General features: G+C 49.2%; 1 protein-coding gene across 1 annotated transcript in view; it reads left to right on the plus strand.

Annotated features, from left to right (window-relative positions):
- aifm4 (apoptosis inducing factor mitochondria associated 4) overlaps positions 1-26,717 on the plus strand; it is a 75,004-nt gene that overhangs the window by 25,248 nt on the left and 23,039 nt on the right. Inside the window, exons 7-11 of the mRNA XM_041196733.1 lie at positions 1,286-1,398; positions 6,988-7,074; positions 7,667-7,750; positions 11,256-11,347; positions 15,398-15,528. Coding sequence (XP_041052667.1) covers positions 1,286-1,398; positions 6,988-7,074; positions 7,667-7,750; positions 11,256-11,347; positions 15,398-15,528 — 507 coding nt within the window. The remainder of the gene's footprint in view (positions 1-1,285; positions 1,399-6,987; positions 7,075-7,666; positions 7,751-11,255; positions 11,348-15,397; positions 15,529-26,717) is intronic.

The raw sequence follows: 26,717 nt of genomic DNA on the forward strand, positions 1-26,717 counted from the left end.
TCTAAGCCAAATCAATCAATATCCACCCTGGACACACCTTGGGAGCCATGTAGAGATGGAATAAAATCAAAGTTGAAATATTTAATATGGCTCTCACTATACAGACTTGATTGTAAAAAGAAACTCTAATTCATAAAAGCCAGTTCAAGAGCAGTTTTTCAATATCAAGTACTTAATTTCTTATTAAAAACAAACAATCCTCTATTCAGACCTCACATCAAAGACTGCTTATTCTTCAATGGACTCTTTAGCACATCAATCAAACTGTGAACTCAGATTCCCCTGTTGAGATAATTATAGCTTTTACAAATCACTCAAACATTCCTAATGAGTGCATGGGGACATGTCAACAAAGAGCTACTGAAACTACTAGAACAGATGCTACATCACCTGGCCTGTCAATGAAAGCAATATAGCAGAGATTGTTGTAACTCTCTCTGACAGTGCAGCCTTTTTTCATTTTTTAAAGGGTTGGGATTTAGGTAGCTTCAGATTATGATAGTTTAATAGATCTTGTCCATCCTTCAAGAGCTTTTACGTGTACTCCATAAATATGTGACTCCGACATTCTGGTTAAGCCCCTTGCAACAGGAAAATGGGATCTGTTTTAACTCAACACTAAGTTCAACTGTCCCTGCTGACTTTGGGTTTTCCTTTCTGTGTGAATCACACCCCTCCCCCCCTTTTTTCCCCTATTGGCAAAAATTGGAAAAGGGGTCGGGACTTCTGCGTTTGGGTTATGCCTTCCCATTTTTGAATGTTCCCACCTCCGCAAAACTCTGTCCCTATGTCTACCTATTTCAGTGGATGTACTCTTGCCAAGTTGTCAAGAGGCAGTCACAAGTTCCAAAATGCTGCAGTGCTCCCTTTGGTTGTCTTCTAGGGGTGAATTGTCACCCATACTGAAGTACTCTGTCTCTCACACATCTTAGACATGCATTGCCTATGCTCTCCCCACAGAGTGAATAGCTGACCTTACTGTGCCACTGTGGGAAAGTGGCATTAATGGCATCTCGTGAAAAGCCAAAGGAGAAGGAGCAGCTCTGGGCTGTACTTATGTGTTTTCTTGTGGTTGTTTTCAGAGCAGCATTGTTAGTGTCCTGGAAGCAACTGCACATGCTCTGTTACTGGGTAAAGTCCCCAAAAAAGAAGAGAATGTAGATTTAAAAAGAAATTGTGTCTATTTTTTTCAATAGCTGATAATACCTTCCCCAGTAATGTATTGTGGTAGTGAGAATGTGCTTCTTCTGTCCACACTGTGCTCTTTTTCCATTTCTGCCATTAGGTCCAGCTTCATTAATCTGTGCAGAAACTCTTCGCCAGGAAGGTTACAAAGGACGTGTAATACTCGCAACCAAAGAAATGCACTTGCCTTATGATCGCCCGAAACTCAGCAAGGTTAGTAAGAAAAAAGCAGCTCAAAACAAAAAATAAAAAATACCTGGAAAAACTCAGCAGGTCTGGCAGCATTGGCGGAGGAGAGCACAGTTGACATTTCGAGTCCTCATGACCCTTCGACAGAACTGGTTCTTGTTTTTATCTTTGTTTTTATGTAGAAAAAAGTAACAGTTTTATGGGACAAACATGAATAATAACTAGGAACATGTGGGCTCAATAATGTCATGTTCTTATGGTTACGTTTGTATGATTAAATCAATTAGTTTTATAATACAGTTAAACATTAACTAGGCTCTTGATAATGCACCGTTTATACATCTGGAACATAATCGAGGTGCATTTGGAGTTGTGCTTGAAGAATGACAACAACAAAAATAACACTTTGTTTGTGAACAGCAGTTAAAAACACAATTTTTACTTTCCTAAATATAATGTGAGACAAATTAAACTTGCCTTTGGCTGTTTTTGGGATGCTATGAATGCTCACAGAGCTTCAAAGTGTCTCCTGTGGTGCACATGTGGGCCAAATCCCACTAGACACCATATTGTTGCAGACATTAACAAGCATGCAGGAATTGTCTGTTGGAAGTATGCAGAGTAGGAAGATCATGGTATCAATCAACATGCAGTGCTGATTGTCAGCAACGGTATCATCTTGGAGCTCAATGCTCTAGGTAGCACCCTCTTAACGTTGCACAGCTGAATATGTGTTCAGCAGCAAGTATTCCCCCCTACCACATCTCCACCGTAACTATTTAAAAGGATCATCACTAATTGCAGGTTAGTTGCTGGTTGATAGTCTTCTGGCGGTTACTACAATTTTATAAGTGTTTGGTGCTTTCTATAGTTATTTCAAAAGTCTACAGGAAGTGATGGGGCAATTGCTGAAGGACTTTTTGCTGACTTCAAGGCTACTCCACAAACCAGTTGCTCCAAGATGTGGGTGCATGAGTAGCTGTTCCCCTGGAACACAGCATTACTTAGAGAACTCGAAGAGGCCATTTAGAGCTGGGTAAGTTACTGGAAGTGTATGGAGATATGGGAGAGAAGGGGATCTCACCTCTTTCTATAATTCAAATCCAATAAATTTTACTAATTGATTGATTTATGTTGGTTTATCATCTTATTCTCCAATTACAGAAATGACATGTACACAAGGCGACTGTTTGCTGCAGTTTAGGTCTTGCGATTTTCTGACCTCACCTGTTTTTGCTACTGTTGGAGCTGTTATCAGTGCAGCTTTTACTATGGAAATATAACACCTTGATGATTTATTACTTTTGGCTGGAGTTGCTTATCCTGAATGAGGGCACAGTCTTCCCTTCTCTCCTTATCACATTCCAGTGAAGGTGCAAAGCCTTGGTTCCTATGGGAATGCAACTGCCCTGTTTGCAGCTCTGTTCTATTCTTCTGTTACTCCTTTAATTTACTTAGCCGCGTTACCCGTTACTTCCCTTCTAGTTGTCCGGCTTTTCCTAATATACTCACTTTCCCACTTTCATCTGCAAGGCATAATGTTTCTAAGATTACAAGTAAACATGCTTTGTTTCACCTTTTGTATGAGAGATATTTCTGGGATTACAAGGTAGAAGCATTTCAAGATACATTTTCTAATTAAGCACTTATCTTAATAAGCAACTAGTGAATTTACAGAAGAGTTCCCCGGTACTCAAATGCAGTCTTTTGACTTTATATCTGGAGGTCCTCCTGCAGATCCCAGGACATCTCCTTTCCACCTCCCCCACCAAGACTTGCAGTGCAGTGCCTGAAAATTTTGGAACCTGCTCTCTCCCATCTCCCACACTGTCCCCTGTTGTGCCATACCTCTCCCAGCTCAGAATCACTTCTTACAAAACTCCCAGCATCTGGTACAGCCACAATGCATCTCCCCTTTGAGAGGCTCCAGCCAACTTAAAGTGATGCTAGCTGCTCACAATATTAGCTCCTTGTTGATGTGTGCAGTGCATGAATAGCACATTAGTGCTGGCTGGATGCAGAGATCACAGAAGTGAACCGGCAGCATGGAGTTAGCTTGTGGTGAACTGATCAGGAAATTCACCTACTCCTTTCGATCTGGTGTAATGTATTCCAGGTCACGTGATGCATTCCGAGTAAACTCTCATTCCAGCACTGTGTTAAGTTTGGGGGAAGAGATGAAGAAAAAGTTCTTTCTTCATGTAGTAGGAAATTTGATTTTTGAATTTGTTGGTAAGGATATTATTATTAGCATACTTACATTTTCCAATTTTAAAACCTCCGCCATATTAGTTTTAAAGCTGCTTTCTCATTTAATCTGTTAATTTATTGTTAAAAGTCCTTTTTTATTTAATGAATGTGATGCCTGTACACATACACACACACACACACACACACACACACGCATACACACACACGCGCATACACACACACACACGCATACACACACACACACACGCATACACACACACACGCATACACACACACACACACACACACATACACACACACGCATACACACACACACACATGCATACACACACACACGGATACACACACACACACGCATACACACACACAAACATACACGCATACACACACACGCATACACACACATGCATACACACACGCATACACACACACAACACACAAACATACACGCATACACACATGTATACACACGGATACACACACACACACGCACGCATACGCACACAAACATACACGCATACACACACACGCATACACACACATGCATACACACACGCATACACACACACAACACACAAACATACACGCATACACACATGTATACACAAACGCATACACACACACATGCATACACACACACGCATACACACACACGCATGCATACACACACACATACACACACGCATACACACACACATGCATACACACACACATGCATACACACACACGCATACACACACACACACATACACACACACACACGCATACACACACACATGCATACACATACACACGCACACACACACACATGAATACACACTGTAACATTTGTGATATCATTTAACATTGGTACCATTGTTTTTGGCTTATTCTGTAGCTGAGTATGTTAATGCATCACACTAATGCATCACAATTCTGATGGTTGTTGGAGAACATGACTGCTGATAAGATTGTGATAACGCAATATGTGGTGGTATAACACAAAGTACTTTTCTAAGGCTAAATGCCAAGGCACAATGTAAGCAAAGTAGAGAACTAATCTAATTAGCTCTTAATTTGCCCAGTGCTATATTTGGGAGTTTAAAGCTAATATTGGGCTTAAAAAGAGGAAAACGCTCTCTTTCAGTCCTGGCGAACTCCATTTTAAGTTTCTGCAATGACTTGGTGTGTGTATGCATGTGTGTGTGTATGCGTGTGTGTGTATGTGTGTGTGTGTGTATGCGTGTGTGTGTGTGTATGCTTGTGTGTGTGTATGCTTGTGTGTGTGTATGCGTGTGTGTGTTTGCACGTGTGTATGCGTGTGTGTGTGTATGCGTGTGTGTGTGTATGCGCGTGTGTGTATGCGTGTGTGTATGTATGCGTGTGTGTGTATGCGTGTGTGTGTATGCGTGCGTGTGTGTATGCGCATGTGTGTGTACGTGTGCATGTATATGCGTGTGTGTGTGTCTGTGTGTATGCGTGTACATATGCATGTGTGTGTGTGTATGTGTGTGCGTGTGCGTGTGCGTGTGCCTGTGTGTATGCTTACTGACATGAGACTCCCAACAGCATTAGTCTGACAGGTTTTTGGTTTCCACAGTCCAAGAACAAATGATCATATAAGCAGGATTCTTGCAACTTGGACAACTGTGATTTATTGAAGTTACCTAAATAATAATTTGTCAAATGTTCTAATTTATACAGATTATTTGCATCACTCATATTTTTTTTAGGATGATGACTGAGTTTTCACAAGCTCTGTCAAAGAAAACAACTCCTATTTATGTAGTGCCTTTACTATAATAAAGTATTCCAAAGTGCTTCAAAGGAGCATTATAAAACAAAGTATGACACCGAGCCACAGTAGGAGATATGAGGTCAGATGGAAGAGCTAGGTTTTAAGGAGGATATTAAAGAAGGAAAGTGAAGTGGAGAGGTGCAGGGAGGATATTCCAGAGCTTGGCATTTTGCGATTGAAAGCCTGGCCACCAGTGGTGATTGCATAATTCATTTGAAACCACTACCAGGAAAAGTGGCAAACAGTAGTTGAATTATCCAACTAGCTCACTATTGCTTAAGTTTCCATGGATCCTCATAGGCGCTGTAGGATTATTTTAGCAAGAAAGGTTAATGAGTTTATTGCCCATCCCTAATTGCCCTTGAGAAGATGGGGGTGCATTGCCTTCTTGAACCGCTGCAGTCCATGTTGTAGGAACACCCACACTGCTGTTAGGAAGGTAGGATTCTACCAGGATTTTGACCAGCGACAGTGAAGGAATAACAATATAGTTTCAAGCCAGGATGGTGTCTCGCTTGAAGGGGAACTTGCAGGTGGTGGTGTTCCCATGCATCTGCTGGTCTTGTCCTACTTGGTGGTAGAGGTCGTGTGTTTGGAAGATGCTGTCGAAAGAGCCTTGGCAAGTTGTTGCAGTGCATCTTGCAGATGATACACACTGCTGTCCTTGTGCTTTAATGGTGTAGAGAGTGAATGTTTAAGGTGGTGAATGGAGTGCCAGTCAAATGGAATGCTTTGTTCTGGATGATGCTGAGTTTCTTGAATGTTGTTGGAGCTACACTCATCCAGGCAAATGGAGAGTATTCCATCACACTCCTGACTTGTGCCTTGTAGATGGTGGACAGGCTTTGGGGAGTCAGGAGGGAGGAAGCTCCACAATCCTCAGTGATGGGAGCCCAGCACATCAGTGCAAAAGCATTTGCACAATCTTGAGCCTGAAGTGCTGAGTGGATGATCTACCTCGGTCTCCTCCGGAGGTCCCCAGCATCACAGATGTCAGTCTTCAGCCAATTCGTTTCACTTCACGTGATATTAAGTAATGGCTGAAGACACTGGATACTGCAAAGACTATGGATCCTGACAATATTCCAGCAATAGTACTGAAGACTTGTACTCCAAAACTTGCCGTGCCCCTAGCCAAGCTGTTCCAGTACAGCTACAACACTGGCATCTACCCCTGGAAAATTGCCCAGGTATGTCCTGTACACAAAAAAGCAGGTCAAATCCAACCCAGCCAATTACCGCCCCACCAGTCCACTCTTGATCATCAGTAAAGTGATGGAAGGGGTCATCAACAGTGCTATCAATCAGCACTTGCTTAGCAATATCCTTCTCAGATGCTTGGTTTGGGTTCGGGCAGAGTCACTCAGCTCCTGAAACATGATGGACTTCTATCATGCTTGTATAAATGCCTTCCTAAAACCTTTTTGTTCATCCTCTCGACCCCTGGGGAAAAATATAGCAATTGCATGAGCTGAGAACTGATCATACTAACAACATCACTGTACACATTATCTGGATCACACCACAGAAGCATTCATCCAGCTAACTGTAGCTCTTTCTTTCTTCCTCTGTGACAAAGGATCAGGCTTTGTATTTTCTAACCAGATTATTGTGTGTTTCTTTAGAGTTTAAACAGCCAAGTTGAAAATATCCTGTTGCGGAAGGCAGAGTTCTACTCAACTTATGATATTGAAGTGTTGACCAACAAGGAGGTGAGATGTGACTTCACTTTTTATATTAACTCTGCCAAAATAATTTTAAAAAAGCAAGTGTCACAATTGTCTTACAAGAGAACATGTTGTCACCACATTGAGAGTGCGCCGTGAAGCCAATGTGGCCTGGTATTGAGCCAAAGACTGGAATGTAAAACTCTATGATGCAGAGAATCCAGTTTTAATACATGTGCAATGTAATATTGCATCAGCGCTTTCCATGCTGTGAAAAGAGTCCTTCCAATCTGCTCCAACTCAACCTTGAACTCACAGAAACTCAGATAAGATTCAAATTTATTAAAGCAGTTAAATGACTCATTTCCCAATGCATTTGTTTCTTTCTTATCCTCCATAGCTGCAAGCGATTCCACAACTGAAGAGGGTGGGCAGGGAATTCCAGGCCAGAGATCATAAAAAGTAAAACTGCAAAGAGAGGGAAAAGAATGGATGTACCCATGATTTCCCCTTGTTATTACGATAGCGCCAGCATAAACAGATTTCCTCTGGTTGATAATTCTATGAATTTGTAAATGTTAAATGCATTTACAACTTCACAAAATACTGATCAGAGGAAATCTTTCTGCATTTCCAGGTACTGTTGCTAAACATGGTGATGGAAGAAAATCATCCCAAGAGATTCATTGCCATCGGAGAAAAGATAGCTTTAATACTTCAGGTTTGTCACGACTCTTCACTTGAAACATTTTCATATTTTCTTCTCCTCAAAGCAGTGTTGCACCTTTTAGCCTAAATTCCCCAAGTACGTGCTGGCTGTAGAGAAATTTACCCAGCATAGCCACTTATCACAACATCACAGCTGGTGCTGTCATTTTCCATTGTGCTGGCAACAGGTCAACTTCCCCACTGCTGACATATATTCAAAAATGTACCCCCACTATGTCCTATCAGACTGAAGGAAAGAAAGGAAAGATGCAGCCATGTAACAACTTATGCCTCTGAAACATTTTGGGACATATCACTTATAATAAATTATTTTGAAATGCAGTGACTAATTTTACATAGGTAAACATGACTGTCATTTCAGTCACAGTAAGATCCCACATAGGAACGACACACACAAGAATTCACCAAGGGTCCTTAGACAGCACCTCCCAAACCCATGACCCACTACCATCTAGAAGGACAAGGGCAGCAGATAGATGGGAACATCACCACCTGGAAGTTCCCCTCCAAGCCACACACCATCCTGACTTGGAAATATATCACCGTTCCTTCACTGTCACTGGGTCAAAATCCTGGAACTCCCTTCCTAACAGCACTGTGGGTGTACCTACACCACATGGACTGCAGCGATTCAAGAAGGCAGCTCACCACCACCTTCTCAAGGGCAACTAGGGATGGGCAATAAATGCTGGCCCAGGCAGCAAAGCCCACATCCCGTGAATGAATTAAAAAAATACAACCAGCTAAACTGTCTTTTTTAAAATGTTAGTTGAGGCAGGAATGATGGCCAACACACCAGCACAACTGCTCTACTTTTTGAATAGTGTTTGGGATTTTAGTGGCCATATGAATTACTGGGAACCATTAAACAGAACCTTAGTTTAACGTTTCATCCAAAGAACAGTCCCTCCAAATGAAACACTTTCCTTGGCATTGCAGTGGAATATCAACTTGAACCAACAAACTTCTGTCTCAGAGGCAATAGGGCTGTCAGTCATAACAAAGTGATAGTAGAACAAATGTCACTCTAGTTTCTGGAACTGGCACTAAAAAGGAATGATATGATATAACTCTGAGTTTTGAATTTATGCACCTCATGGTATGAACTTACCTGAATGTGCCTTCTCTCAAATAGCCTGGCAAATGTTCGAATTTCACAATAGGGAAGAATTTCTTCAGTTGCTTTATGTAGCAATATCATAAAGATGCTCGAATAGTAATATTTAAGCATTGTGGCCAGAGAAATCCTTCCCTCATGCCGATAGCATGGGATAACCAATGGCATAGTAAGTCACAGCACAATGTTAAATCTTGAGTTTAGAATTTTAATTTTGTCTATTGCAAATTGAACAACTGTTTAGGATCACACGACGGTGTAGTCCGCATTTTACGAGAGTAATGAAAGTGAAATTGTCAGTGTTCTCTCCCATTGCTCTTCTGAAATTGAGAAACTTCTGCACATCTGCAGTTAAATGTGGAACCCAGATGTTGCTGTCAGGGACTCTTTCTTCCCCGAAGGATCCGGTGTTGAAGGTCCCACAGATAGCAATCATCTAGAAATCAGTGCATTGATGAAAACCTGCCCTTTTATGCTATTAGCCTCACTGTAGAAATCCTTGAAAAAGGGTGTAGATATTATAACCAGGTTTTTAATAGTGTACTCGATTCATAACTACTGCTGAACAGCCTCATTGTACCAAAAAAAGGTGGTATGTCAAATTTCTCCATTCTGATAATTCGCTTTTTTTTCAAAAATAACATTTGTTTATGACATTTCAGCTTTTACCTTGATACCATGTGTACGCCCCAATCATTTATTTCACTATCTGTAAAATTTCAGTTTAAAAGTGGAAAAGCTAGTGGTTTTCACTTTCTCGTTTACTGTCTGTGTCATACTCCAAAGCAATCGGCACCCCCTATTGGGGGCGCATTGTCATTTTACCTGGGTGGGCTAATTAAGGCCGCCCAGTGTGACCTCCCTGCTATGTGCTCCCTGTGTGGGCGGGGGTGGGGGGGGGCGGATTCCCTCAGTGGGGAATGCGCTCTTTCACCGCACGCGCACAAAAGGGCACACTGATCTCCCTGAGATCTCGGAGATCAGCTCCAAATTAAAAATTGTTAAACAAATGATAGAAAGATTTCCCTGACATGTCCCCTCATGTGACACTGTCATATGAGTCATGTGTCATATGGACATGTCCATAACTTTTATTGAAACCTTTATTAAATATTTTAATACCCTCTTGAAACCTCATCCTGCCCGTGGATGAAGTTTGATGCTTTTTCTGAAGCCCACCAGGGCTCCCGGCCTACCCACTGATGTTAAGGTTGGACGGGCAGATCCATTAATGAAGCTAATTACTTTTTCAATGGCCTCAATAGGCTGCTGACAGGTCAGTGGGCACACAGCTGAATCAGCTGCGCCCCCGCCGACCTGAAAATGGAAATGATGCGAGGTGATGTCGGGAGTTCCACCTGATGTCATCCTGCGTCATTTTATGTGTCGGTGAGCGGGCCCCGCCCCCTTGCTGACTGGAAGGTCCTCCCCTTGGTGATCCCTTGACACTAGATTTAAACTGATGTCTGGAAAGATGAATTCCACACCACAGAGATCATTCACTGATTGTGAGCAACTTTCTTCTAGGTCTGTGTTAAGCACTGTGGCTTCGCTGCTGATTGTAAAATTCAGGCCTACATAAACTTAACGTAACGTTAGTTAGCTAAACAGGTTCAACAAGCAAATATAAATTCATTTTGATTTTATTCATTTTCAATAGCTGTCTTGCGAAAGTCTTTCCACATTAGGTGTGTTCTGAACAATATTTTAGTCGAATCAACCAAATACCTTCCTGTAAAGTTCACAGAGAATATTTAACTGAGAGCAGGTTCTCTCTTCAAACTCAATCCAAAATTGCCTAAATGGTTAAAATGTGGGTCTTCCTGTAATTAGTAAGATATTCTAATAGTTATGTCGCATTTGGATTCTTTCTTCATTTTTTGCTTTCTTGCTGACTATGAAGAGTGCTGTTTACATTGTTCATCTGAAAACTAGCATAAGTGACTAGATTTTGCATAATTCTAACCTCCATTCCAGGGAGCTAGCTTTTCAGAGTATTTTCAATTGAAGCCCAATCATTGAGATTACAGGAAGTCTGTACTGCACCTTAAACAACTGATTGCTTTTTGTTATTAACTGAAATTGAAGTGCCCATACTCCAGATTCTGTGTGTTGAATCTATGTTCAGTCATGTAAGAATGTAATGTATCACACTTTTCATGAAGGTTTAATTACATTAATCCCTTGGCATTTATGGGATATGTCAATGCTACTAAAGGATCAGTGAACGTATCTTCAATTAATGAGGTGAAGAAAGGGATTTTTCTGCTTACATTAAGTTGTTTTTAGTATTTTTACTGTATCCTAGGTCCAGAGTGATTTCCTTTTTAAGCATGCCATTTCAGGTTGAAATTTATATCCTCTGTTTTACTGTGTTTAGGCCACATCTGTGAACACAAAAAAAAGGAAAGTCAGGTTCAAAGATGGAACTACTCAACAATATGACAACTTGCTGATCGCAACAGGCAGCATGTAAGTGGTTGATCCCCTTAAATCAGTCCCTTTTGAGCTGAGTAACTGCTGCTAGTAATCCTATATGTGGGTTGGGTTCCTCATAACCTGCCTAGAGCTTTTGGATTTTATTTGACAAAATCCAAGCTTTATTGCTTGGATCTCAAGTGAGATAGAGAATGAATTATGCATATTAGGAGCTAAGTACACACTGCCGCCTCATGGTGATAGTCTGAGGCTTTGAAAAATGCCATTTTTTCCCCCATCCTTAGTAAATTTATTTTCTGTCTTCTTAAATTCGTTGACTAGCATGTCTGGCTGGATTAGAAATGGTCAGGAGGAAGAATGTCCCTGGTGTGCAGGTTTAAGGAAAACTTTAAGGAAGATTAAGGTGTTTCTGAAGCTAGAGTATTAACATTTTATAGGTGTTGCTCATTTTTTCACTTATTTTAAATTCCCATTTCTCTTTTTGTCTGCTGGCTGCAGAAACAAGGGAAACTATTTGGAATACATTTTTTATGCACTTTGCTGAGATTCATTTGGATTTCTTCATCATAGCTTAGTTCCATTGCTTAAAAAAGAATTACTCCAGTGAAATCTGAAGTAATCTTTTTTATCTCCTCCCTCATGGTTCTGAGTGTTGCATTTATTCATACTATCTTCACACAGAGCTGCCTGAATTTTCATAATTCAACTCTAAGATGTTGATTACTGTATTTGTCCAGATTTCCCTTGATTTTCAATCTCTTTGTTTTGCTTCAAACTATAGAAACAACACTTTCAAATGTTGTTCACCCATTATCAATAACTTTGCCAGAATTTCCTTATTCCTTTTGAATAATACAACACTGAATATTATGACCAAAGAACACCGTCATCACTGTGGGGGAAGGTGGAAATTGGGGCAACTTTAATTCCCCAAGGCTGAAAGGGCAAGTCACGGGAAGGTTAAATTGTCAAATTCACAGAACCCAACACATCACAAATGCACCTCGCTTTGCTTTAACTGCAGTGAATATCAGGGCATTGAGTAGTCTAGAGAGGTGGATCCATAATTATAATATTTGAACTTATTTCTTGTACTTTTGCTCAGGAAATCCTACAGCGAAAGGGAGGCAAGGGCAACTGGATCTAGCAAATGAATGTTTTTTATATCACTGCTTGTGGGTGAAGAGGAGCAGGAGCTCCATTCTCTCCCATTCTGACCACTGAAGCAGGTTTTCTACCGCAATCAGCCAAACCCTCACTCTCCAATCTCTCCTGATAACCTTGTTCATCCTAACTGCAGGTCTGACTCCTATCTGCCACCCTTCAGCGCCCAGGAACTCTCGATCTTTCCAGGTTATCGATCATCCATAACTCTGGCTTTCCGATCTGGCAAGCGGCCAACCAATCGGGTTGCTGACTGAGCAACAGCGTTAAAATCTGAAAAGCAGGTGACACCATTAAATTTGGCAGAACCTCCCCAATTCTGGGACGGCTGGGTCACCATACCACCTCCCCCTCCCCCTCCCCCTCCACCTCCCTCCCCAATCCCATCTTGCTCCATCCGGGTATTAACAATCGCAGGGAATAATCTTAAACCTGGGTATTTTTGTGAGTTAATTATTGAAACGCCTTGTCTGTGCTCTTAATTTTAAAGAGAAATTTTTGAACTTTAGTAGACACCCTATTTTTCTTAAAGGGTTATATAATTAATTCTGTTACCTAGACTTAATAGGCTCCTATCTTAATTAACAACAACTTTCATTTATATAGAGCCTTTAATGTAGAATTACAGTGCAGAAAGCAGCCATTTAGCCCATGCTGCCTTTTCCGATTGATAAAGAGCTAGCTAGCCTAGTCCTATTTTCAAGCTCTTCATCCATTGCCCTGTAGGTTACAGCACCTTAAGTGTATGCATATTCAAGCACTTTCTAAAGGCGATGAGGGTTGCTGCCTCTCCCACCCTTCCAGGCAGTGAGCTTCAGACCCCTACCACTCTCTTGGTGAAATCATTATTTCTCAACTCCCCACCAATCCTTCCACCAATTATTTTAAATCTATGTCCCCAGTTATTGACGTCCCTGCTAATGGACATACCTTCTTCCTATCCACTTTATTTAGGCTCATTATAATTTTATACACCTCAAATAATTCTTCTTTCAATCTCCTTTATTCAAAAGAAAACAACCTTGGCCTGAATGTCCCAAAATGCTTCAAAGGAGCATTAATGATCAAAATTGGACACTGAGTTACACAAGGGGATACTCAGGCAGATGAAAGAGGTTGGCTTTCAGGAACACCTTAAAAAAACAGCGATGCAGAGAGGGTTAGGAAGGAGTTCCAGAGTTTAGGGCCTCAGCAGCTGAAGACACAGCCACCAATGGTGGAACAGTTCAAATCAGGGATGCACAAGAGGCCAGAATTGGAAGAGTGCCGTTATCTTGGGGGGTTTTTGGGCAGTTACTGAGATTGGGAGGGCCAGGCCATGGAGCAATTTGAAAACAAGGATCAAAATTTTAAGATTGGCTCCTGGTTATGCAACAGCTCAATGTAAGCCATAGAGTACAGGGGTGATGGATGAGCAGGACTTGGTGTGAGCAGGACACATGCAGCAGAGTTTTGCATGACCTCAAGTTTACAAAGGGATGAATGTGACAGACAGCCAGAGGTGCATTGGAATAGTCAAGTCTAGAGGTAACAAAGAAATGGATGAGTGTTACAGCAGCAGATGTGCTGAGGCAAGGGTGGAGTTGGGTGCTATTACAGAGGTGGAATTAAGCAGTTTTAATGATGGTGAAGATATGTGGTGAAATACAACACCAAGGTTGTGAACAGTCTGGTTCAGCCTCAGACAGTTGCTGGAAAGAGGGATGGTATCAGTGGTTAGGGAATGGGGTTTACGACAGGCACTGAAGCCAATGGCTTTCGGTGTTCCCAATATTATTTGGAGGAAATTTCTACTCCTGCTGAACTGGACAATGGACAAGCAGTCTGACAATTTAGAAAGTGGAGATGTCAAGAGAGATGCTTTTTCAATGTAGCTGGACATCATCGGCATACATGAGGAAACATTTTTTTAAGATGATGTTGCAGAGGGGCAGCATATAGTTGAAAAATAAGAGGGAACCAAGGATAGATCATTGAGGAATAATAAAGGTAATTGTGGAGGGGCAGAAAATTGCCAAGTTACCTTAAAACCAGCTAATTTTTTTAATTATATAAAGCAGCATTAACACATTGCTGCTGGTTTTACTAGTCTGCTGCAATTGCCATAGCCTTTTATAAATCAGTTAACAAATAAAACTATCACTATAATTTAGCAATCTCTAATTGCAGTTTGGGTTGGAGCATATCAGTTTTTTTCACCATCTAGGTTTACTAGTTACCCAGTTTTAAGTCAACCAATTGATTCAAAACCAAGGCAAACTACCCAATATATTTTTCTGTAGGAATTGACACATGTCACAATTATACAATGGCAATTAAGGATCCCACAAACCTATGGGAAGCCTCAGTGCCAAGTTATGACAGTATCACTGAGCTCATGGCTTTACTGATCTAAAAGAGCATATGTGCACTAGTTTTAGAAACATTTCATGTGCTGTCAATTTCATATTACTTCTAGCACTTTCAGTGAAGCGTCAGTGCATTGACTTGATGCACAAATCAAAAACTGTTTTTGGTTGATATACAGCACACTGGCCTCATTGAATAATTCCCTGTATGCAAGGAACAAGGTTATGAACTGGGTTTATAACGTACATGGATGTGTATCACCAAAAAGCAGGTATGTTTGTAGCTGCATATGTACGGGTCAAATAAAGAAGCCTTCCATGGTATGTTTAAATAACAAATGAAGTGTGTTTCAATAGTTTTACACTTGGTACTGTCTTGCTGTCAATGTGGTGCTTATTAATTTAAAAGTGCCTAAGATCTGTTTTATTTCTGAGTTCTTTGGAATTCAGTGTAGTTTCTGCTATGTATCCTGCTTAGCATCACAGCCGTAGTCAAAACATTGGGCATGCTTGTGTTCCTTCTGAGTTCTTACATCGCTCTATTTATGTCATGTTATCCTTTTAAATACAGCCCTAAAATGCTTGACTGTCCAGGAGCAGATCTAGAAAACGTTTGTCTCTTGCGAACCCCTGAAGATGCAAATAAAATTGATGAACTAGCAACAGGAAAGAATGTTGTCATCGTGGGCTCCTCATTCATTGGTAATTTTTAAAACTTCTTCTGGAGAAGCTTACTGACGGTATAGGTTTCCATTACTTAATAGAGAGCTGGACAGGTATTTGTATGCAAGATAGAAATTAGTTTTACAAGGCTCTCCTGATGCCACAAATTCAGGAATATTTCTTTTGTTGGAGCCCTGGGATTGCATGTAAATGCTTGCACTTTTCTATTACATATATGGGGCAACTTTTCCCATTTTGCATTTAGTAATAGCTACCTGGACAGTGTTAAAAAAAAATCAGGTTGGAATATCATTTGCCTGTAACAGAGCTAGCTTGATTTTCCTCAAATAAAAGATCATCAGCCTGAAATGTTAACTGTGTTTCTGCCCACAGATACTACTGACCTAAATATTTTCAGCATTTTCTGTTTTTCCTCAATGTGCTCCAACTGCTGAATTATTTAAAAGGCAGTACCACAATCAAGGTGTAGCTGTTGGTGCTATAAATTATGGAGTGTCTCTTTTTGAGCACAGTGATTGCATTACTCCCTCTTTGTCTTTTACAAAGACTGAACTGGCATCCCCATTTAAAAAGTTTATCTTTCATATTAAACTCAACTCTTCTTCTCCCAAAATTACATGTTCAGATTTGCCTTTTCCATCCCATTTATTAACTCTCAGACTGCTCTTTTAGTGGCTAAAAAGCCAAAGGACAGAATGTGCGGTAGCAGGCAGGTAAAAGGATGTTTTACCTGCCGGCCGCAATGGGGGTTTTTGCGCTGTATTGTCTCATTCCCGGCATGTCCCACCTCACTAATAATTAATTCCCGGGAAACTGGCAGGAAGGGCAAATCAGAGGCCACCCCACTGTCACCTTAGGCTTTCAGTAAACTGGGCACCATCTTTAAAATCTGTCCCTGCAAAGAGCAAGCCAGCTTCAAGGAACAGAAAGCTACCAAAGGGAGGAAACATGCTGCTCCCAAATTTAGCGATGCCCACCTGAAGCGCCTAATGGACACAGTGGAAGCCAGTCTCTACCCCCACTCTGGGTGAAGACCACCAAGCAAGGTCACCAATCCAGCATGGGAGGCGGTGGGAGGGATGGTCAGTGCCAACGCCCTGCAAAAGAGGTCAGCCACCCAGTGCCAAAAGAGGGCGAATGATCTCCTCCGTTCTGCCAGGGTAAGTCACTCTTCTCATCACTTTCAACTCTCACACTCACAAACCCATCACAAATCTACAGGGACCTCATTCACTGCCAGTTCAAGGGACATCACCATTCTCTCTCTCATGCACATCTTCATCTGGCCTGTGGATCGTGTCCTCATCCCATCCATGACACCAATCACCACCCATACACATGCCAGGCATCCTTCTTATCTGGCCTGGCCTGCTTACCCTCTCTCTATCTGTATGCATGCAAGACAAGCTGGCATAGAACAAAAGGGAGAGGTCACAGACTGGTGGAGGAATGCCTGAAATCAAGGTCTTCACAGACGTTGAAAATAGAATCATCCAGCTGGCCGGCAGCGATCTGGACCGTTCCTGTGCTGATGGTGAGGTCAGCGGTGAGGACCCAGCAGTGTAACATCCATCAGACAACCATGCTGTGAGTCAGTTCCCCTGTTCGCAATCCCCTGCCATGGACTAATTACCTCTCCTTCTTTCACAGCCACATCTGGGAAGCAACCGAGAGGGTCCACGACCCAAGACCTCAACTCAAGCCCCAAAGAAATCTCAGAAGAAGAATCTGATGACACCCCCATTGAAGTCCCGTCACACCATCACCCACACCCTCCCCATCACCCACACCCTCCCCATCACCCACACCCTCCCCATCTCCCACACCCTCCCCATCACCCACACCCTCCCCATCACCCACACCCTCCCCATCACCCACACCCTCCCCCATCACCCACACCCTCCCCATCTCCCACACCCTCCCCATCACCCACACCCTCCCCCATCACCCACACCCTCCCCATCACCCACACCCTCCCCATCACCCACACCCTCCCCGTCACAGTGTCACCCACACCCTCCCCGTCACAGTGTCACCCACACCCTCCCCATCACCCACACCCTCCCCATCACCCACACCCTCCCCGTCACAGTGTCACCCACACCCTCCCCATCACAGTGTCACCCACACCCTCCCCATCACCCACACCCTCCCCATCACCCACACCCTCCCCGTCACAGTGTCACCCACACCCTCCCCATCACAGTGTCACCCACACCCTCCCCATCACCCACACCCTCCCCATCACAGTGTCATCCACACCCTCCCCCGCCACCCACACCCTCCCCCATCACCCACACCCTCCCCCATCACCCACACCCTCCCCATCACCCACACCCTCCCCATCACCCACACCCTCCCCATCACCCACACCCTCCCCGTCACAGTGTCACCCACACCCTCCCCATCACCCACACCCTCCCCCATCACCCACACCCTCCCCATCACCCACACCCTCCCCATCACCCACACCCTCCCCATCACCCACACCCTCCCCATCACCCACACCCTCCCCATCACCCACACCCTCCCCATCACCCACACCCTCCCCGTCACAGTGTCACCCACACCCTCCCCATCACCCACACCCTCCCCATCACAGTGTCATCCACACCCTCCCCCGCCACCCACACCCTCCCCCATCACCCACACCCTCCCCCATCACCCACACCCTCCCCATCACCCACACCCTCCCCATCACCCACACCCTCCCCATCACCCACACCCTCCCCGTCACAGTGTCACCCACACCCTCCCCATCACCCACACCCTCCCCCATCACCCACACCCTCCCCATCACCCACACCCTCCCCATCACCCACACCCTCCCCATCACCCACACCCTCCCCCATCACCCACACCCTCCCCATCACCCACACCCTCCCCATCACCCACACCCTCCCCATCACCCACACCCTCCCCGTCACAGTGTCACCCACACCCTCCCCATCACCCACACCCTCCCCCATCACCCACACCCTCCCCGTCACAGTGTCACCCACACCCTCCCCATCACCCACACCCTCCCCCATCACCCACACCCTCCCCCATCACCCACACCCTCCCCATCACCCACACCCTCCCCATCACCCACACCCTCCCCGTCACAGTGTCACCCACACCCTCCCCATCACCCACACCCTCCCCCATCACCCACACCCTCCCCATCACCCACACCCTCCCCATCACAGTGTCACCCACACCCTCCCCATCACCCACACCCTCCCCATCACCCGCACCCTCCCCATCACAGTGTCACCCACACCCTCCCCATCACCCACACCCTCCCCATCACCCACACCCTCCCCCATCACAGTGTCACCCACACCCTCCCCATCACCCACACCCTCCCCCGCCACCCACACCCTCCCCATCACCCACACCCTCCCCATCACAGTGTCACCCACACCCTCCCCATCACCCACACCCTCCCCATCACAGTGTCACCCACACCCTCCCCATCACCCACACCCTCCCCATCACCCACACCCTCCCCATCACCCACACCCTCCCCATCACCCACACCCTCCCCCATCACCCACACCCTCCCCCATCACCCACACCCTCCCCATCACAGTGTCACCCACACCCTCCCCATCACCCACACCCTCCCCCATCACCCACACCCTCCCCATCACCCACACCCTCCCCATCACCCACACCCTCCCTGTCACAGTGTCACCCACACCCTCCCCATCACCCACACCCTCCCCCATCACCCACACCCTCCCCATCACCCACACCCTCCCCATCACCCACACCCTCCCCGTCACAGTGTCACCCACACCCTCCCCATCACCCACACCCTCCCCATCACCCACACCCTCCCCATCACCCACACCCTCCCCGTCACAGTGTCACCCACACCCTCCCCATCACAGTGTCACCCACACCCTCCCCATCACCCACATCCTCCCCATCACCCACACCCTCCCCATTACCCACACCCTCCCCCATCACCCACACCCTCCCCATCACCCACATCCTCCCCATCACCCACACCCTCCCCATCACCCACACCCTCCCCATCACCCACACCCTCCCCATCACCCACACCCTCCCGATCACAGTGTCACCCAAACCCTCCCCATCACCCACACCCTCCCCATCACCCACACCCTCCCCATCGCCCACACCCTCCCCATCACCCACACCCTCCCCCATCACCCACACCCTCCCCATCACCCACACCCTCCCCATCACCCACACCCTCCCCATCTCCCACACCCTCCCCATCACAGTGTCACCCACACCCTCCCCATCACCCACACGCTCCCCATCACAGTGTCACCCACACCCTCCCCATCACCCACACCCTCCCCCATCACTCACACCCTCCCCATTACCCACACCCTCCCCATTACCCACACCCTCCCCGTCACAGTGTCACCCACACCCTCCCCATCACCCACACCCTCCCCATCACCCACACCCTCCCCATCACCCACACCCTCCCCGTCACAGTGTCACCCACACCCTCCCCATCACAGTGTCACCCACACCCTCCCCATCACCCACACCCTCCCCATCACCCACACCCTCCCCATCACAGTGTCACCCACACCCTCCCCATCACCCACACCCTCCCCATCGCCCACACCCTCCCCATCACCCACACCCTCCCCCATCACCCACACCCTCCCCGTCACAGTGTCACCCACACCCTCCCCATCATAGTGTCAGCCACACCCTCCCCATCACCCACACCCTCCCCATCACCCACACCCTCCCCATCACAGTGTCACCCACACCCTCCCCATCACCCACACCCTCCCCATCACAGTGTCACCCACACCCTCCCCCATCACCCACACCCTCCCCATCACCCACACCCTCCCCATCACCCACACCCTCCCCTTCACAGTATCACCCACACCCTCCCCATCACCCACATCCTCCCCATCACCCACACCCTCCCCATCACAGTGTCACCCACACCCTCCCCATCACAGTGTCACCCACACCCTCCCCCATCACCCACACCCTCCCCATCACAGTGTCACCCACACCCTCCCCATCACCCACACCCTCCCCATCACCCACACCCTCCCCATCACAGTGTCACCCACACCCTCCCCCATCACCCACACCCTCCCCATCACAGTGTCACCCACACCCTCCCCATCACCCACACCCTCCCCATCACCCACACCCTCCCCATCACCCACACCCTCCCCATCACAGTGTCACCCACACCCTCCCCCATCACCCACACCCTCCCCATCACAGTGTCACCCACACCCTCCCCCATCACCCACACCCTCCCCATCACAGTGTCACCCACACCCTCCCCCATCACCCACACCCTCCCCCATCACCCACACCCTCCCCATCACCCACACCCTCCCCATCACAGTGTCACCCACACCCTCCCCATCACCCACACCCTCCCCATCACAGTGTCACCCACACCCTCCCCATCACCCACACCCTCCCCCATCACCCACACCCTCCCCATCACCCACACCCTCCCCATCACCCACACCCTCCCCATCACAGTGTCACCCACACCCTCCCCCGCCACCCACACCCTCCCCCATCACCCACACCCTCCCCATCACCCACACCCTCCCCATCACCCACACCCTCCCCATCACAGTGTCACCCACACCCTCCCCATCACCCACACCCTCCCCATCACAGTGTCACCCACACCCTCCCCCGCCACCCACACCCTCGCCCATCACCCACACCCTCCCCATCACCCACACCCTCCCCATCTCCCACACCCTCCCCATCACCCACACCCTCCCCGTCACAGTGTCACCCACACCCTCCCCATCACAGTGTCACCCACACCCTCCCCATCACCCACACCCTCCCCATCACAGTGTCACCCACACCCCCCCCATCACTCACACCCTCCCCATCACCCACACCCTCCCCATCACCCACACCCTCCCCCATCACCCACACCCTCCCCATCACCCACACCCTCCCCATCACCCACACCCTCCCCATCACAGTGTCACCCACACCCTCCCCATCACCCACACCCTCCCCATCACCCACACCCTCCCCATCACCCACACCCTCCCCATCACCCACACCCTCCCCATTACCCACACCCTCCCCCATCACCCACACCCTCCCCATCACCCACACCCTCCCCCATCACCCACACCCTCCCCATTACCCACACCCTCCCCATCACCCACACCCTCCCCATCACCCACACCCTCCCCGTCACAGTGTCACCCACACCCTCCCCATCACCCACACCCTCCCCCATCACCCACACCCTCCCCATCACCCACACCCTCCCCATCACCCACACCCTCCCCATCACCCACAACCTCCCCCGCCACCCACACCCTCCCCCATCACCCACACCCTCCCCATCACCCACACCCTCCCCCATCACCCACACCCTCCCCATCACCCACACCCTCCCCATCACCCACACCCTCCCCATCACAGTGTCACCCACACCCTCCCCATCACCCACACCCTCCCCATCACCCACACCCTCCCCATCGCCCACACCCTCCCCATCACCCACACCCTCCCCCATCACCCACACCCTCCCCATCACCCACACCCTCCCCATCACCCACACCCTCCCCATCACCCACACCCTCCCCATCTCCCACACCCTCCCCATCACAGTGTCACCCACACCCTCCCCATCACCCACACCCTCCCCATCACAGTGTCACCCACACCCTCCCCATCACCCACACCCTCCCCCATCACTCACACCCTCCCCATTACCCACACCCTCCCCATTACCCACACCCTCCCCGTCACAGTGTCACCCACACCCTCCCCATCACCCACACCCTCCCCATCACCCACACCCTCCCCATCACCCACACCATCCCCGTCACAGTGTCACCCATACCCTCCCCATCACAGTGTCACCCACACCCTCCCCATCACCCGCACCCTCCCCATCACCCACACCCTCCCCATCACCCACACCATCCCCGTCACAGTGTCACCCACACCCTCCCCATCACCCACACCCTCCCCATCACCCACACCCTCCCCATCACAGTGTCACCCACACCCTCCCCATCACCCACACCCTCCCCATCGCCCACACCCTCCCCGTCACCCACACCCTCCCCGTCACAGTGTCACCCACACCCTCCCCATCACCCACACCCTCCCCATCGCCCACACCCTCCCCATCACCCACACCCTCCCCCATCACCCACACCCTCCCCATCACCCACACCCTCCCCATCACCCACACCCTCCCCATCACAGTGTCACCCACACCCTCCCCATCACCCACACCCTCCCCGTCACAGTGTCACCCACACCCTCCCCGTCACAGTGTCACCCACACCCTCCCCATCACCCACACCCTCCCCATCACCCACACCCTCCCCATCACCCACACCCTCCCCGTCACAGTGTCACCCACACCCTCCCCATCACAGTGTCACCCACATCCTCCCCATCACCCACACCCTCCCCGTCACCCACACCCTCCCCATCACCCACACCCTCCCCCATCACCCACACCCTCCCCATCACAGTGTCACCCACACCCTCCCCCGCCACCCACACCCTCCCCCATCACCCACACCCTCCCCATCACCCACACCCTCCCCATCACCCACACCCTCCCCGCCACCCACACCCTCCCCCATCACCCACACCCTCCCCATCTCCCACACCCTCCCCATCACCCACACCCTCCCCGTCACAGTGTCACCCACACCCTCCCCATCACCCACTCCCTCCCCATCACCCACATCCTCCCCATCACCCACACCCTCCCCATCACCCACACCCTCCCCATCACCAACACCCTCCCCCATCACCCACACCCTCCCCATCACCCACACCCTCCCCATCACCCACACCCTCCCCCATCACCCACACCCTCCCCATCACCCACACTCTCCCCCGCCACCCACACCCTCCCCATCACCCACACCCTCCCCATCACCCACACCCTCCCCCATCACCCACACCCTCCCAATCACCCACACCCTCCCCATCACCCACACCCTCCCCCATCACCCACACCCTCCCCCATCACCCACACCCTCCCCCATCACCCACACCCTCCCCATCACCCACACCCTCCCCATTACCCACACCCTCCCCCATCACCCACACCCTCCCCATCACCCACACCCTCCCCATCACCCACACCCTCCCCCATCACCCACACCCTCCTCCATCACCCACACCCTCCCCATCACCCACACCCTCCCCATCACCCACACTCTCCCCCATCACCCACACCCTCCCCATCACCCACACCCTCCCCATCACCCACACCCTCCCCGTCACAGTGTCACCCACACCCTCCCCATCACCCACACCCTCCCCATCACAGTGCCACCCACACCCTCCCCCATCACCCACACCCTCCCCCATCACCCACACCCTCCCCATCACCCACACCCTCCCCATCACAGTGTCACCCACACCCTCCCCATCACCCACACCCTCCCCCGCCACCCACACCCTCCCCAATCACCCACACCCTCCCCCATCACCCACACCCTCCCCATCACCCACACCCTCCCCATCACCCACACCCTCCCCATCACCCACACCCTCCCCATTACCCACACCCTCCCCCATCACCCACACCCTCCCCATCACGCACACCCTCCCCGTCACAGTGTCACCCACACCCTCCCCATCACCCACACCCTCCCCATCACAGTGTCACCCACACCCTCCCCATCACCCACACCCTCCCCATCACCCACACCCTCCCCATCACCCACACCCTCCCCCATCACCCACACCCTCCCCATCACCCACACCCTCCCCCATCACCCACACCCTCCCCCATCACCCACACCCTCCCCATCACCCACACCCTCCCCCGCCACCCACACCCTCGCCCAGTGCAGACACCTCACCCACACCCTCCCCCAGCACAGACACCTCACCCACACCCTCCCCCAGCACAGACACCTCACCCACACCCTCCCCCAGCACAGACACCTCACCCACACCCTCCCCCAGCACAGACACCTCACCCACACCCTCCCCCAGCACAGACATCTCACCCACACCCTCCAGTAGCGCAGACATCTCACCCACACCCTCCACTAGCGCAGACACCTCACCCACATCCTCCCCTGTGCAGAGACACATGCCTCAATGGACCTAGCTTTAGAATAGCTTTGGGATCACAATCTGGAGAGCACATTGCACTGTCTGATCCACGGCAGGCAGCGGCAGGGACTTGCCAGGGTGCCAGCACTCGGAGGACTGCTGGAGGCCAGAACGTTGCTGAGTCCGAGTCAGATGAGAGGCCTCTGGACTCGGTCATGTCTCAGTTGCAGGAGCTGCAAAGGCAAGCTCGGGAACATCAGGAAGGGATGTCCCCTGCACTCCTCAGATTGCAAGGCACGATGGAGGAGTCCATCCACCTTCAGTCTGAGGTGATAGTGCCAGCATGCCAATGCACCAAGGTCAACCTTGGTCCAGGAGATTGGTACTGTACTCTTGTGCAGGCTGAACTCCATTGCTGACCCATAGTTGGCCTCCAACAGTTAACCTTAGAGGGGTTCGAGGCTGTTCAATCTCACTCCAGCTACCCCTTCTCCTCAAGGAGTCAGCCAGGGGCCCACGGGCATCCATAGGGAGGAGGGTCAGCAGGTGCACAACTCAGAGCCATCCACCCAGGCGACCCTGGGAGAGTCAGGCCCCTCTGAATCCCCTCTTCCTATGATCTCAGCAGCTCCAGCCCCACAGGCTGAGGAGGGTGCCATTGCCACACAGCAGGACCCCGAAAGTAGGCCAGTGCTGTCCAGAAGATGCCTGTCAAGGTCGTTACAGACAGGGTGTCACCGTCAGCAGGCTGCCTCCACCCCGGCTGTGGATGTCTGGGGAACACCAAGACGTAGCGGCAGGGTTAGGAAGGTTAAGAAGATGTAGTTGCACAGCCTGGGCATGGGTGTTAATCACTGGTACATAATGTTCACTATTGTCAATAAACTCCTAAGAATATCACCTAGCCTATGGCTCCTGTTCTGATGAGCAGTGTCCCTGTCACTCAAATGTGAAACCTCGGTTGCTGCACAAGATAAAAGCAGGTGTCTCAGACCAGGGCCTTTTCCCTGTGCTTTGTGCAGCCTTCCCAGCAAACTGATGGTCCAGTCTCGCACTCACTGGTCATGTCAGTCATGCCTGCAGCTCAAAGGGGCTAAGCATTGCTGCCAGAATGTTCTGGGCCGGCGGCACAGAGTTCCATCTTTGTCCGTGTGCTCTCAGCACCTTTGAGGTGCAGCTGCCCCCTCATCTCATCAGCAGCTGTGTCCAGTGACAGTGTGAAGGGTTCAGCTCCCGAAGGATGCCATAGGATCAGGAGAAGTTAAAGTTTCCAAGCTGCATCTCCATGACAGAGCGCAAGTGATCTGCATCAGCCAGACAGGAGTCAGACATTCACATGAGCTATGTGAGGATCACTGGAGTGTCCCCACTGCATGTTGTCATCATCCTTCTGGAATATAGGGACTATGGGCATCTGCTGCTTCTCCATGACAGGAGCATTATCACAGAGGGTATGCGCACTGCCATCAGCCAGACAGGAGTCAGACATTCACATGAGCTATATGAGGATCTATGGAGTCTCTTCACTGGATCCTGTCGTCAACCTCCACAAATCTCACGAATCTAGCAGTTCTGAGGGCCTCCTGAGTGCACCTGCCTCATCTGGCCAGTGCGATGGCCTCATCGCCTTCATCCTTTCCTTCGAGGACCTCTTCACCCTCAACCCCGTCAATGTCTTCCTCATCGGAGAAGATTGCAGCTCCTCCATCTCCTCCTCAGCCAGCTCCCCCGCCATTGCAGTGCCAGGTTGTAAAGGACGCAGCAGGTGATGATGATGCGTGACACCCTCTGGACTCTCTTTGCAGGGCTGCACAGACCGATCCAGGCACTGGAACCCAATCTTCAATACCCCAACAGTTTGCTCCACCAAAGTGCAGGTTGCAGCATGAGCCTGGTTATACCTTCTCTGCTGCTGTCTGAGGCCAGTGCACGAGTCTCATTAACCACAGCCTTTGTGAGTAGCCCTTGTCCCCAAGGAGCCAACCCTGCAGCCTCTGTGGACCCTGGAAGACATTCAGGATCTGAAATGTACTGAGAATGTAGGAGTTGTGGACACTCCCTGGGAATCATGCGCAGACCTGTAGAATGCATTTGTGGTGGTCGCGCACCAGCTGAACATTCAGTGAGTCAAGCCCCCTAAGAAACCGATATGTTTCAATAAGGTCACC

Source organism: Carcharodon carcharias, chromosome 10 (assembly GCF_017639515.1).
Source record: "Carcharodon carcharias isolate sCarCar2 chromosome 10, sCarCar2.pri, whole genome shotgun sequence".
NCBI lineage: Eukaryota > Metazoa > Chordata > Chondrichthyes > Lamniformes > Lamnidae > Carcharodon > Carcharodon carcharias.